The sequence below is a fragment of the Eulemur rufifrons genome, chromosome 4 (genome assembly GCF_041146395.1).
Source record: "Eulemur rufifrons isolate Redbay chromosome 4, OSU_ERuf_1, whole genome shotgun sequence".
Taxonomy (NCBI): domain Eukaryota; kingdom Metazoa; phylum Chordata; class Mammalia; order Primates; family Lemuridae; genus Eulemur; species Eulemur rufifrons.
Window position 1 is genome coordinate 73,982,753 of NC_090986.1, and position 15,776 is coordinate 73,998,528.

Here is a 15,776-nt window from a genome sequence, read left to right on the forward strand (position 1 = left end):
GGGTAACTACAACCGTTTTAGGGAATCCAAGTTGTAAAAATTGTCTTAATAATAATACTAAGATGTTACTATATATGTCCTTTTCACTGCATTGATATTTGCACTACTGGTGTATTCTGCTGTGTACTTTAGTGTGATTTTTCTCAAGAAAATGAACTTACATGATGAGTTATGAACTGCATTAGACTTTTTTTTCATTAAATACTATTTTTACTTGAAAGAATAAGCAACAAACTGGTTATTCAGACTTGGGTATTCAGCAGACATTTTCTCAAAAATGAATGAAATGAGATTGTCAACTATAAGGAAAACAAGTGACAGTATTTGTTGCCAGTGGTAAAATTCAAGCTTTTGAATGAAAATTAGAAATTTGGGAACCCTGTGTCTGGCTCTGCAAGCTTGACATATTTCCAATACTTAAACTTTCCCTATTAGATCAATAATGACATTAACAAAAGTAACTGTTTAATACTGTATAATAAAACTGTTAACGGTAGATCTGCTAACTCAGTGAACTATTATTTTCCAAATGACCAATGTATATTACAGCTATCAAACTTTATCAATTTTAATTTCTAATATGATAAATATCAATAGCTGTAATCCACATAAACAAATGCTCTTTTGGACCATCAATTTTTAAGAGTATAAAGTTTTGAGAAGAAAAAGTTTGAAAACCACTACTACAGGATAAAGCAAATAAGAATTTCAGCATTATAAAAACAGTGATACCAGCAGCAGTAGCATACCTAGCACACAAACCTCAATTTAAAAAAACAAGGAAGTGCTCAAAAATTAACCAATGTATAGTCAAAAGAAAAAAAAAAACCCAAAAAACAAAAAACCCCCAAACAACCCTTGGGCCGTTGGGAAACAGTTTGAAGAGGTTTCTCCTTCGAAATTAGGGATGATTTGAACATCAAAAAGGATGTTTTATTTTTGTAAAGAAGTACATTATTTATAACGTGTTTTACCTACAAACTTTATATATACATTATAAAAATCCATGAAATCAATCTTAGTCAACAAAGAAAATTGCTATCATTAATGTGACTATTACATTAACTCACTCCTTACTGTGAAAAACTGTAATTAGAGGGGAAAAATTAAGTATTTACTTTGCCTTTTCAGGTAGAACTATAGTTAATCCCTAGTTGTTAAGAGAAAGCTCTTCCCTGTTGAAGATTATTAGCTGATAAATGGGTAAGGAATAACAATTTGAAAACCAGTTTTTCAATCTCCAATTATATAATTAATTCAGGCAAATATTATCAATGGATGTTAAAATTGTGAGTGAAGATTGCTGAGTAATCTGGATATTCTCAAAGTACCAGAGTATCATGCCGTAGATTACTTGCTAATTACAAATGAGAAAATATACCTTTTCAGTGAAGTGATCTTGTAGTTAGCATCCTAACCAAGTGATCAAATCATTTGACATCTGTGCCTCTTGATATGATGTAGTACACATACACAGCTCTTCTAGGAGGCATTCTTGCCAAAAATGCATAACCTAATCCTATTCAAGTCTTCTACCCAAATGGGGAATAGAACAAGTTAAATGATACCACAAGGAAACAAGTCTAGAATGTAGGACAGTCTACAAAACAACTGGCTTGGTCACTTTAAAGTGTCAATGTCATAGAAAATGAAATGAAATTAAAAAAAAAAAGGCAAGAGGACTACTACAGATTAGATTATATCAGACATTAAGAAATTTTCTTTGGTGATAAAGCTCTATCATTATAAAATGTCATTAAGTCTGAAGCTAACATACAAAGGGTTCAGCAAAAATATATGTACACCCATACCTATATACAGATATATTACTATATGTACATATATCTATATATTATAGATAAAATAAACATAGCAAAATAACAACTACTGAATCTAGGTGGTGGGTAGTGGGCATTCATTATATTCTCTCAACTTTTCTGTGAAAACGTTCATAACACAAAGTTAGAAGGAAAAGAGTCATTCACTGGCATGTGGTGGATAATGATACTGCTGAAAAGAATCTTTGAAAACAAAAAATAAGATGTGATGATCAAATGAATACTGAATATCTACTGGCTCAAAATAGTTCCAAAAGGGGAGTTATGATAATAGTTTATGTAACAACAATAGCACTGTTGGAATTAAATACATGTTCTTCTATCTACTTCTCCCTAGGACTGTGCCAAAACTAATTGTTTTAGAAAAACAAGATTTGTCTATATACCTACTGCTATTTAATACCGTTCTTTTAATACCTAAAGATGAGTCACATCTTAAACAGGTTCTAAAGATAGCTTATCAAGTAATAAATACAGTAAAAATTATCCTACAAATTACTTATACTTCTCATTGAGAAAAGTAATCATGGTTTTAGTTTTCAACCCTGTTCAGAATTCTTGTGCATACTAAGGTTTGAGAACCAGTAAGTTAGCAGAAAGAAAGACAGAAATAAGTGCACTTTTCTGGACATTCAAACCATCTTGTCTTTAAGATAACTTTCAAATTTCTATCATTAAATGGGAGATGAGTTAGAAAATTCCACAATGTTCCTACTTCTTGTGGGATTTATCCATGTTTCAGAATTAAGCCTCTATAGTTTAATATAATTATCCCTTACTATCCAAACTCAGAAACCAAATATATAGTGAACAATAATTACATATATTTTATTTTCAAGCATTCCATGGTAAGAACTTTGGATTTCAGCCTAAACAGCATAGATGCCACAGAGTTTTAAGCAGCCAAGTAACATGATCTGACCAGAAGAATGAGTCTGGTTGCAGTGATGAGAATAGCCTGAGCAGAGGCAAAGGCAAAAGTTGGGAGATCAGATAGAAGCTATGAGAGTGGCTTGGATGAGGGTGGTAAGAGTAGAAGGGAAAATAAATGATCAAATTCTGGTTATACTTTTGAAGGCAGAATCTACAGGACTTATTGATGAGTTCTGCCGCCTGTGGCCTACTGGATCCTTGAGTGAGGCCTTTTGACTGAATCCAAATTTTATAGAACAAATCCTTCTGTTAAAAGGGGTGCAGCAAAGAAAGATAAAACTTTTCTTGCTTCCCTTGGTGCTCAAAAAAGAACAATCCTGAAATCAGAAGGCCATAGGTTCCCCAACCCTGGCTGAGGTATGAGGAAACAAAAAAGTAAAGGATATCAAGGTTTTGATGGGATCAACTGGCAGAATGAGAAAGAAAAGACAAGAGAAAGAGCAGGTCTGAGACAGGGATGGAATCAGGAGTTCAATACTAGCTATATTAACTTTGAGATACACATCAGAGATCCAAGTAGAGATGTATCAAGTGGCAAATGAATGAATCTGATATTCAGGGACAGGCTAGAGCTGCATACAACTTTGGCAGCTAATGAAGTTTAGGCAGGAAAGAGATCTAAGGACAGAGCCCTGGGGCTCTCCTATTTAGAGTAAGAAAACAATGAAGAAGAATAACCAAACAAAGAGGAGAAGGAGTTGCCCCATGTAGAAGGAAAACAAAGAGAAAGTGGTGATCTGGAGAACAGTGATCAACTATGCCAAATGTGGCTAAAAGACAGAGTGAAATGAGGACTGAGAAATGCCCACTTGATTTGGCAACATGGAGATCACTGTGTGATTTAGGAAAGACTGATTTTAAGGGAATGCTGGGGGTCAAAGCCTGACTGGACTCTAAAATCTGAGCTTTAATTATTATATCAGTATTTCACTAAATTCTTATACCTTTGTAAAATAAAAAAGTCATTATTTTATAATCAGTTCACGTTTTCTAATTACCTTGCCATCATACTAGGTATTATGAAGGAAAAGTCCACTTAACAAACAAAGCAAGATATAAATTTAACAATTAAACCACACTGTAAATCTCTTCCAATATACACATCCAAAAGAAATGAAAAAACAACTTTAAGACTATTAAATATAGCATCTATGAAGGGGAAGATACAAATAAAAAGCAGATTTTACCATCTGGAGTGCTTTTTGAAGCTTTTAAGGATTTTTCTTGATTTTCTATTATCTTGTTAAATTCATTTAACAAGTTTCTTTTGATTGATGGTTCTCCTAAAAATAAATTTCCATACATGTTTTTGAAGCAAATAATATCAATTTTATTTTTCAAAAGCCCATATAGTCCATTGTTAAAACTACTGACTCATACAATATATTAATTACCAAATTTGTAAGGATTGACTCTTAATTACCAAATTACATTAAAATGTTAATAGTAATACTCATTTAAAAATTCTAGAGGCTAAGAGGGTAAGATTAAATCATAATTCAGGTTATGCATTTCTACATCATAATACATAATAATTATAATTTAAATAGTGACCATTCTACTTTGAAAGAGAAAATTCAGTTTTCAGTGTCAATTTAATTTCTATTATTTTTTCACCATTTAAAAATACCACAATTCCCTGGTGGTCTAGTGGTTAAGATTCAGCGCTCTCACTGCCATGGCCCAGGTTCTTTAAATAAAAACAAACAAACAAATAAAAAAACCCCACTATTTAATAGTGTCTAGAGATTAACAGATATTATCAGATACCACAGATAAGCTATTTTTCAATAAACTGGCACAAATATAATTCTAGGTTTATTGGCAATAAGGCCGAACAAAATTTCTTCAAATACACTTGGGCAAGGAAGGGGGCATTAAACTTAAGGAGGAATTTATTATATAGGTCCTTAAATTAGAGTCACTAAGAGATTTTTTAAAATTACCAAATTATTAGGTTATTAAGTATGGAATGTCCAATTTCCTTAAGTACTAAGTTTGACGGTTGATATCTCTGACATTTCACTTTGACACTTATTTTCTTAATTGTAAAGGTACATCCTCATTCTTTCAAACTCATGTTTTGGCTTGTGATTATCTTTCAAATTTTTTCTAGAGCAATTTTTGAGAAACCACGGATAAATCAAAAATTCTTTTTATTTTTGAGTATGAGTTCTGTCTGGGAACCAATATAGCGCAGACAGGTCGAAATATCAATGAAGTGTTAGGGAAGGATGTGGCTAAGGGAATGCATAGGACGTCGATGGTTTGAGAGGTTCTGTTCTGGTGATTTTTAACCTTGAAAATGAACTATGTGGGTGACCTGAGACCATAGGTTTTTAAAGATTATCCACTCAGAAGTTGGAGAGTTAGTTTTGGCATTTACTTTAACTGTAACTAATCAACACATTCAATTATTTAAGATTATTCCCAGAGACACTGACAGGAAAAATACATACACATCCAGTTAACCTAATACAGCCATGTGCCACATAACATTTCTGTCAAAGACAGACCACAAATACAATGGTGGTCCTGTAAGATTATAATAATGGTCCCATACAATTATAAATTTTTTACTGTATTTTTCCTATGTTTAGATACACAAAGTTATCATTATGTTACAATTGCCTACTGTATTCAGTACAGTAACACGTACAGTTTGTAGCCTAGGAGCAACAGGCTACATCATATAGCCTAGATTTGTTGTAGGCTATCCCATCTAGGTTTGGGTAGGTACACTCTACGATGTTCACACAATGATGAAATCACCTAAGGATGCATTTCTCAGAATGCATCCCTGTTGTTAAGCGACATATAACTGTAGTTGAACAAAGTTGTTAGATATACACTTAAAAGTGCAGTTAGAATATAGCCCAAATAGCATTAAGATCATGATACTATTTTCTAAGGATACTGTTTTTAGATCAACTCCTAGATGAAAAATGGCAGGCAAACCAATGCCTTCTGAACGCTCTCTGACCACTATGTGTCCAGTTCAGGACTCAGTGCTTTAGATAACACTATTTTTGTCCTCATAATTACTCTGTGGGAGGTGTCATTGGTATCTTATAGATAAGGAAACTGAGGCTCAGAGAAGTAGAGTAAAGCCAGAACCTCCACTATACATGCAAAAACAGTTAAGAAGTTGGTACTGTGCACGTTTTGTTAAAACATGAAGTTTCAACTTTTCTAGCGAAACTCAACAGTAATTTCTCAATTATAACTATATTAATAATCTCTAAAAATGCATTAAGAGACCCTCAAAACATAACTTCTTGGTATATAGATTCAGAGATATCAAGTCAAATCACACACCTCCCCAACTACATATAAAAGTTGAACAAATATGCTCAGCTTATAGTACTCTAATTGCTAGAATACTAGGACTGCTAAGGACTAAACATTTTTAAAATAGTGATTGGCAAACCAAAAGGTAAAAATAAACACTTACCAACTGAAACAAGGTCATCTCCTCTTCTTTTTCCAATTCGTGAATTTAAACAAACTGTTTCCTCATTTTGGCATGTAAAAAGAGAGTGTTCAGAATGACTTGGTGGTTCAGAATCTGTCAGTTCACCATCTTCCATGAAAGCTTTGGCAATCTCCACTGCTTCTGTTTCAAAGTAATTTTCTGAATCTTTGGGGTAAGTAGAACAAACCTCTAAATGTGTTTTCACAGGAACATCAGAAAAAGTTTCAGGTTTACCAATTTTCATTTTTATGTTTTTAGGTAAAGCTTGTTCTTTTCCCAAAACATGAATGTTCTCCATAAGTGAAACTTTGGTTCCTAATGCCAACTGTTGTTCATCTTGCTTAAGCTGAGACAGATGTGGAGGAACTTTAATAAAGTCATTATTTTCTGAAGAACTACTTTCAATATTATAGTTATTTGATAATTTAAATTCTTTACTGTAGGCTTTTTCCATTTTTGAGTTCACAGAATGTTCTGGAGTTCTCTTATCAATACAATGAAGAGAAGGTATTTTTGATACATCTTGTCTGGATGTAGGTGAATGCTGAAGAGTATGGTCAGCTCTGATTAAATCAAATTCCTCTAACATTCCTTTAACTTTGTGTAAAGCACTTTCTGAAATTGAAACCTGTTTTCCACTTGCTGTACTAAATCCAGAGAAAGCAGATGAATTTACCACATTATATGAAAAGGCTTTTTGGGGTGGTATTAAATTTTGGGGGATATGCATCATTTTTTCTTCTCTTGTGAACTGGTCTGAATATCCTTCATTGCTTTTAAAGGATATTTTGGAAAAGAGTTGCTTGCCACTATCTTCTATCTCAGAAAACACCCGTCTTGCCTTTTGTAATGAAGCATCTGATACTTGTATGGATTTTCCACTTGCTGTGCTAAAAATCCCACAAGCATTTGTAGAAGACACTGACTTGGGAAGCTTCCCTGTATTAAATTTACATACACTTGAAGTTTTCAGATTAGAATTACAAGGTGCTTTTTTAGAAACTTTCTCCAATCCAGACATACTTGGATCATTTAAAATTTGCTCACTTTGAACATCAGCAAAAACCTTATGTGAATGCATACAACATTCTTCATCAACAACTTCATCAAAGTTAGAAAAAACAATATCCTCTGAATCATTTAATGCCTTATAATAATCTGCCACGATTTTTGTTTGGCAAGTGCCAGATTTAGTGTTTGGCTGAATTACCTTACTGCAGTTGTCTGTAAATATCTCTTTTACTTTTTTAATTGTTTCATGTGAAACACATACTGTTTTACCACTGGCTGTGCTGAATGCAGGTGGCCCTACTTCAAAATTATTTGAATTAGATACAGACAATTTAGTGGTTGTATTTTCATCTTTGCATAGTGAAGAATTAGTCACAAGTGTCTGAACACAAGCATCTTCATGTATGGTTTGTGGGTATGCATTTGCTTCTTTTACAATGGATATTACTTCAGAAAAACTAGTGTTTTTTTTATCTCCGATATTCTCCACCACTGGCTCAATACTAGAATCAATTTTATTTTTTGAGAGATATCCTGAATCATTATATACCTCATGAGAATAACAAGAATCAGAATGGTAGGAATAGTTGTTAGACAGGTTACTGTTACTTAAATAAGTTGAATCTTGCTTTTCAAAGAGATGATTTTTGTCATTTTCAATTGTAATACTGTTTGAACCACTTTCATGTGAAGGATTTCCCGGGTATTCCTTTACACATATAACCTTGGCAGTATTTAGTTTTTCTGGTTGATCATCCACTTCTCCTTCTCTAAGCCATTTTTTTGCTTCAAATAGTGAAGCCTGACTCACAGAAATTTTTCTACCATGTCCTGTGTAAAATGCTAAAGGTGAATTTTCAACAGCTGAGTAGGGGGACTGATTTGTGCAGCAAGTTGTAGGATTTTTTGCTGTTTCTTTTTCTACATTTTCATGTACTTTAACTTTCAAAGAGATATTATTTGATGTTTTGAGATTTTCAGACTGTCTATATAAATGATCACTTAAGGGCCCAGGTAACACTGCACTTGTATTAGAAACATGGTTTTTCTCTTTATCATCTATAGAAGTCTGCATTTCTTCACACTTTGGGACAGTTGTTATCTCAACTGTCTCACACGCTAATACAAGCCCTTCTTTACAGTCCCCTCTGTCCTTCTGGATCTTTGATCCTTGGCTAAAACTGGTGATTTCACTAATATCTTGCTTTTTTTCATCAAAAAGATTTTTAACTTTTTCCAAAGATTCCTTTGCAATTTTTACTTTTTTCCCACTAGCTGTATGAAAACTCAATAGCGTAACTTCTTTGATCTTTTCAATTTCACATTCAGGTTGTTGCTGGAGGGTTGCTAATTGATTTCCAGTACCAATTGGGATACTTTCTTTTAATATTTTGTTTTTAAACATGTCTGTTACCTCATGACTTAAAATGTCCACTTTGTTCTCACTTATGCCAGAAAGTAATTTAGAATTCAAGGAAAAGTTATTCAATTCTTCTGTTTTTTGATCAAAGAAATTTACAACTTTATTTAATGACTCTTTGGAGATGCTGATATTTTTGCCCCCTGCAGTCTGAAAGGATGTATCAAAAATCCCAAAATCTTTTATATTTTGCTCAATTTTACTAGCAGTTAACTGTTTATTTGAAGTATCAACATGACATGTTTCTTCAGCTTTCACAATTTCCAAACAAGTTAAATCTGACAAATTTTCTTTAATTTGAGTGTTTCCCTCTTTCACAAACTGGCTAGGTAATTTAAGATTGTGCTGTTCAGTACCTGGCAAGTCATTTACACCTTTATGCGTATAAACTGTATCATTTTTATTTGAATCACTGCCATCAGATTCTATGTGATAAGTATTTCTACTAGTGGCATGACATTTGTTATCTTCATTTTCAGTATTTCTCTTGTAATTTTCAATATTTTCAACAAAAGTGCCAGCAGTCATTTCAATATTATCTTGCAATATTAATTGGCATTTATTTTTCTCATTTAAATTTTTATCATCGTTATGATTTTCTATTTTAAACATTGAAACAACAGAATCATTACATTTACTTGAAGAGAAACTTCTTGGATCTACTTCTATAGAAGGTTCCTCATTAATATTCTCAATATCACTAAACAGTTTCACAGCTTTTTGCAGAGCTTCACTAGAAACATTCAGTTTTTTGCCAAGAGCAGAATAAAAGCCTCTAAACTCCATTTCATTTTCACCTGTTAAATAACCAGAAGCACTTTTGTTACAGTTGTTTTCCAATAAGCAAGTAAACTTTTGTTTAACTCCAATTGTACCTTCAAATTTCTTGCTGTTATCTACCTGACCAATAGATGGGACATTAATTGTGACATTAAGATCAACATCTTTCCATTCTTCAGAAGTGGTATTTAAGAGAGTCATCTTGTTTGCAGGCACTTCACATGTATTATTCTGTATTATGTGATTTGGTTTTCTAAACTGTGTAAATTCAAACTGACTTCCTGATTCTTCCAATATAGTAGAAAGTTCTGTAATTTCTGCCTTTTGGCTAGGTGTTAAATTATGGTTTGAATTAAAATCTTGCTTTAAAAATAACATCTGAGGAGGTATGTGACTATTTTCACAATTAGAAACAAATAGACTACTCTGTACACATGCAGATACAGTAGTAACTGACTGTGAAACAAACTCATGAGCTTTGCTCAGTTTCTTCTGATTATCTAATGCCAAGGCATTTATAATTTCAACACAATTTAAACTAGCAGGATACTGTTCTTCAATATCTTTGAAGAGCATTTTACTTTTCTTAATGTTATGTCCAGAGAATTTTATTTCTTTATTTGAAGCTGTTCTGAAGCTACCTCCAAAATTGTGATGCAAAACTGGATATAAGGGTCCTGCCCATTCATCCATGTAATTATTTTTGTTTGATTTCTTATTTATATCCAAGGAGATGTCTGATTTTACATCTTGACCTAGAGTTATTTTTAGATGCTGCTTTACACTGTTTCTGTTCTCCTCTGTAAAACCATAAACTGTATCTGATGAGTCCAAACCTTTTGTAATCAACACTTGGGCTGCTTGTTTGTCACCTATGTCTGCATATACTACCATGGTAGAGTTCTCGAGAATGGGTTCTTTTACGTGACTGAGGTCTGCTTCATGAAGTTCTTCAGTACTTCCTAGAAAAGGATTATTCCTTTCATTAGTTACTTGAAAGACAAAATTATTCTCGTCTTGAAAAAGTTCTTCAGAGTTTGGATTCAAAGTTATTTTTGAAATTAAAGTAGTTTCTTCTTGGTCTTTTTGGATTATTGATAAATTTGTATTTTGGCTGAATTGTACCTTTGTTGAAGGTGATGCTATTGTTATATATTTTTCAGGTGGTAACAGTTCAGCAGTTTTAGAATTTTCATTTAAAGAACATACTTCTTGATTCTTTTCCATGGGAATATTTTTGGTTAATTTAAAATCAGCTTTATAATTCTTACATTTTACTTTCTCTGACATTTTGTATGACTCCTTTTCTCTAGAAATCACAACTGAGTTTGACAGAGGATCCTTGGAGGTAGAAGTTAAAATAAGAGTGCTGGTATTATCATGGTCATATAAAAGACTTTTCTGAGATTGATAGTGAATACCACTACATTCTACTTCTGAATGTTGTATTGCAGGTTGACATGCTGCAGCCAAGACCTTTTCTTTTATGTTTGAAACTTTTTCACTTTTTGGATCACATGACAGACAATCAGTTTCTGGGGTTATAAATGACTGCAATTTTTTCTTATTAATTTTTGCTTCTTTATAGCCCAGATCTTGGGAGATTATTGTATTATTAGAAGAACTGCTTTCATTACTGGAACATTTCCCCAAAATTGTCCCAAAAGAGCTGGTTAAGGACAAAGATGGTTCTTCAGAATCATTCTGTAAATAGTTTCTTTTGACAGAAGAATGCAACAAACCTAAACATAAAAGTACAAAGTGACAAAATAAAGTTAAAGTACTGTCAATCACATTCACTTGTTTTCCCTAAGTTAGAAAGGTAGTGTTTAAATCAGGAATTACATGAAAAGAAGTGAATGTCAGATTTAAGAAATCAGAGAGGATCTTTAATACTCTCTATTTTGAAGTTGCTACATTTTTAAGGCAAAGATAAATAGGACTTAAGTACTTTTTTGGTAATATGTATCAACTTAATCAAAATTAGCATCTAGTTCAAGGAGGCAGCCAGCTACCATAAATATGCTTCACAAGGCCCCAGGCTCAAAACTAGAGTGAGTTAAATACAACTCACATGGCAGTTAATGTATTAAACATACAGTTTATCTCCTGATAAGTGAGTTGTTGCTAAAACAAAAAATGAGTCTCACTGTGTACACTCTGGGGACCCAGAAATAGAGCAATAACTCTAAGCAATCTCTAAAATAGTTAAGAAAATTATGTGACCAAAAAACAATCACTATTTTAGAACCGGCTTACATTAAGTTTAGCTAGCAATTAGTTTCTTTTTCTACATGCTTTAGAGAAAGTACATAGTAAACAGCAACACATACTTACAGAGTTGTCCAATTTGCATATAATAACACTTTTAAAATTAAAGCAGGAATTAAGTAACCAAGCTCTTAATGTTTATGAATGAAAAGCTGTCTCAAGAATGATGATTATACATATACTATGCAAACCGACCCAACAGGTTTGAATGAAATGATTTTAAACATTGGTAATCATAGGCTTAATCAATAACGTATATAGATAACTGCCTGAAATTGAATACGATATAGAGATTTTAACAAACCAGAAAAAAACTACAGAAGGAAAGCAACCACCATCCATAAAACTACATACATTATTTGCCAAAAAAAAAGGGGGGGGGGGCGGTACCTGAATCAACATTTGTGAATGTACGTGGTACTTGAAAAACATTTGCTTCAAATGGAGCTGAACAGTTAGTTATTTCTGATTTTTGGTCTTTCTGTATTTTTTTCCCTTGATAAGATGTTTCATCATTTATAGCATAAATAAACTTCTTGGTTTTCTTTTTCAAAGTGGATATTAAACCTGCATTCTTCAAAGGTACAGAAGTATCTGTGATAGTGGCTGGCCAGCTTTTATTATCAATTGAATTCGGACATAAAGAATCCTCTTTCTGTGAGCAAATAGCATATATTTCCAATTCAATTTCAGAGGTTTCTGTTTTTTCTTTAAAGTTTGGATCAGTCATGTTACCTGAGAAAACTTCACTGAAAGTCTCTTCAGGTGGTTCTCTTATCCCGAATATAGACTTTTTAATACCCTGAAATGGAGAAGCTGTTGGAGGAGTTCCGGATATTGCCTGCTTTACCACAAGAATGGAGTCTTCGTGAGACTCAAGATGCTGCTGTTCATCTCCCTTATTTACCAGTGTTTCCACATTTAACATCTTCTCTGGTTTTGGTAGACTAGAAGAAATATGTGGCAAAGAATTTTCTGAAGTAGTAAAATCGGTACTTTCTTTCTCTGTATCTACTAGGTCTTTTTCTGAATTATTTTGGTCACAAAAAGAAATATGCGGTAGCGGTATTTTCTCCATCTGGGTTCCGCTTAAATCTGAGAGAGTTAGCTGAGACCATTCACAGGCTGAAGACTCTATAACTTCCTTGGAGATTTTGTCACTTCCATTCCCAAAGGGCTTCGGATTTGCTATATTTGAATCTAATGGATCACTATCATGTGGTTCCATTTCAGATGCAAATGAGTATTTTTCTTTCATTTGTTTTTTAGGTTCTTCACATTCATCAGTTTTTGTTTCATGGAAAACTTTCTTCCTAGTCTTGCCAGTTCTTTTTTTTTTTAGATTTCCTGTTCTATATTTAGAAAAACATAATGAAAAACTATCTTCTTCAGAAATATCTGCAACTACTTCATGGAATTCATCTTCTAGGGCATTTGGTATTGACTTTCCAAAGTGATCTTTGCCGCTATTTGCTTTACCAAATGAATTCCCTAACATTTTCCCCAATCCTGTTAAAATTCAAAACAGAAACACATTAATAACATTTTACAATACAACCATATAATTTCTATTATTCTCACAACCTTTCTAATAGTAACAGTATGTATGGTATATATTAAATAATACATATGCAGCATTTAAAGGGTTATTCTGCATGCTAGCTACTTTTTTTTTGGCTAGTCACCCTTCCCTGTCCTTCTGGTAAAGCCTGATTCGCCTTTTATTTATACTCCAATCCCTAATAATCTTTCTTTACTAGCTTTACACAATTAAAACTCACCTAAGTGTACTATACAGACAATTTAATATTCTAAGACCTATCAAACCAGATATTCCAAGTCAATTTTGTGTCCCTGCAATTGAGAGTAAAGTCTAATTTTATGTATGTATATACATACATACATGACACACAGATATCCAATCCTACACATTTATGCAGACATACACATATATACTAAGAAAAATTCAATATTCTAATGACCTGAGTGAGTAAATTGTGATATATCTCAATATTTATTTTCAAATTAGGAAAAAATGATTTCATATTTTGTTACTGATAAATCTTATTTTTACCTGAAAATTTTAAGGAATAGGTTTTATTTTGCTTTTGTGCCTCACAACAATATATTGAATAGTAAGTACTATCTTAGTATAATGTTTAAATATTATCATCTAAATCAAATTAGTTTCTACTTTCAATGCCTTGAGACAAAACACTACTTCAGCAAAGAAAGTAGAAGCAACGTGTTTTCTCTCTAGGAAAAGAGGAGCATTCCTTCAATGATGTCAATTAAAGACAGTAATTCAACTAAACAGAAGCACTTACCATTTCTTCCAGCTTCTCTTTGATTTTTGTTTCCATGGTCTGTCACAGAAGGTATAGGTTTATCATTTTTCTGCAGACTTTCAGCATGGTTAGAAAAATAGCTTTTCAAAATCTGCAAAAGTTATAGTTTAAAATCACTAGTATAAAAACTCTCAACACACATATAGTAGTTCCCCCCTCATCTGCAGCTTCACTTTCTAAGCTTTCAGTTACTGCCATCAATCTAGGTCCAAAAATATTAAATGGGAAATTCCAAAATTAAATGATTCGTAAGTTTTAAATTATGTGCCATTTTGAGTAGTGTGATGAAATCTGGCACCATCCTGCTCCATCCCACCTGGGACGTGAATCATCCCTTTGTCCAGCAGATCCATGCTGTATACACAATTGCCTGTTAGTCACTCAGTAGCTGTCTTTGTTATCAGATCTACTGTCACAGTATTGCAGTGATTACGTTCAAGTCACTCTTATTTTACTTAACAATGGCTCCAAAGTGCAAGAGTAGTGATGATGGCAATTTGAACATGCCAAAGAGAAGCCATAAAGTATTTCTTGTAGGTGAAAGGATGAAAATTCTTGACTTAATAAGGAAAGAAAAAAAAAATCATATGCTAAGGTTGCTAAAATCTGTGGTAAGAACAAATCTCCTATCTGTGAAATTGTGAAGGAGGAAAAAAGAAATTCATGCTAGTTTTGCAGTTTCATCTACAACTGCAAAAGGTACAGCCGCATTGTGTGATAAGTGTTAAGATAAAAAAGGCATTAAATTTGTGGGTTTGAAAGACATGAACAGTGTTTTAACTGACAGCAACATGTTGTATCAGAAAGCACCGAGCCTATATGAATGACTTCAGCAAGGGATCTCCTGAAATGAGTGACACTAAGCCATTTATTGCAAGTAAGTGATGGATACATGGATGCAGAAATAGGTTTGGACTGAAAAATATAAAAATTACTGAAGAGGCAGAGTCTGCTGATGAGGAAGCTGCTGCCCAATGAGTACAGTACAATAAGATACTTTGAGAGTGCACACATATTCCCATAACTCAGTACGTTGTTATAATTGTTCTGTTTTATTATTATTAGTTATTATTGTTAAACTCTTATTGTGCCTAATTTATAAACTTCAACACAGGTATGTGTAGAAAAAAAACATACATATAGAGTTTGACATTATCCTACGTTTCAGCATTCATGGGGGTCTCAAAATGCATTCTCCATGAATATATAAATGTCTCTCTAACTTTAGAGAGACAGCAGAGTGTCATAGGAAGTCAAGGAAAATCACATATAGGATCACATTTAGAGATTTTCTCAAAAGCTTAGAGAAATTATAGATTAGGGAATAAAAATGCAAAATAATTCATCAAGGAGGCCGGGCACGGTGGCTCATGTCTGTAATCTTAGCTCTCTGGGAGGCTGAGGGGTGAGGATCGCTTGAGGTCAGGAGTTCAAGACCAGTCTGAAGGAGAGCAAGACCTCATCTCTACTAAAAGTAGAAAAATTAGCCAGGCATGGTGGTGTGGGCCTGTAGTTCCAGCTATTTGGGCAGCTGAGGCAGGAGGACCACCTGAGCCCGGGAGTTTGAGGTTGCTGTGAGCTAGGCTGATGCCATTGGCACTCTAGCACGGGTGACAGAGTGAGACTCTCTCAAAAAAACAAAATAAACAAAAAACATTCATCAAGGATTTCCAAAACTATAAACACTTCAAATGTATAAG

The 15,776-nt window shown here is 33.3% G+C and overlaps 1 protein-coding gene across 1 annotated transcript in view; it reads right to left on the reverse strand.

Moving 5' to 3' along the window:
- BRCA2 (BRCA2 DNA repair associated) overlaps positions 1-15,776 on the reverse strand; it is a 52,248-nt gene that overhangs the window by 29,747 nt on the left and 6,725 nt on the right. The window contains exons 8-11 of the mRNA XM_069467378.1: positions 14,056-14,167; positions 12,119-13,237; positions 6,226-11,199; positions 3,959-4,054 (exon numbers count right to left, since the gene is read on the reverse strand). Coding sequence (XP_069323479.1) covers positions 3,959-4,054; positions 6,226-11,199; positions 12,119-13,237; positions 14,056-14,167 — 6,301 coding nt within the window. The remainder of the gene's footprint in view (positions 1-3,958; positions 4,055-6,225; positions 11,200-12,118; positions 13,238-14,055; positions 14,168-15,776) is intronic.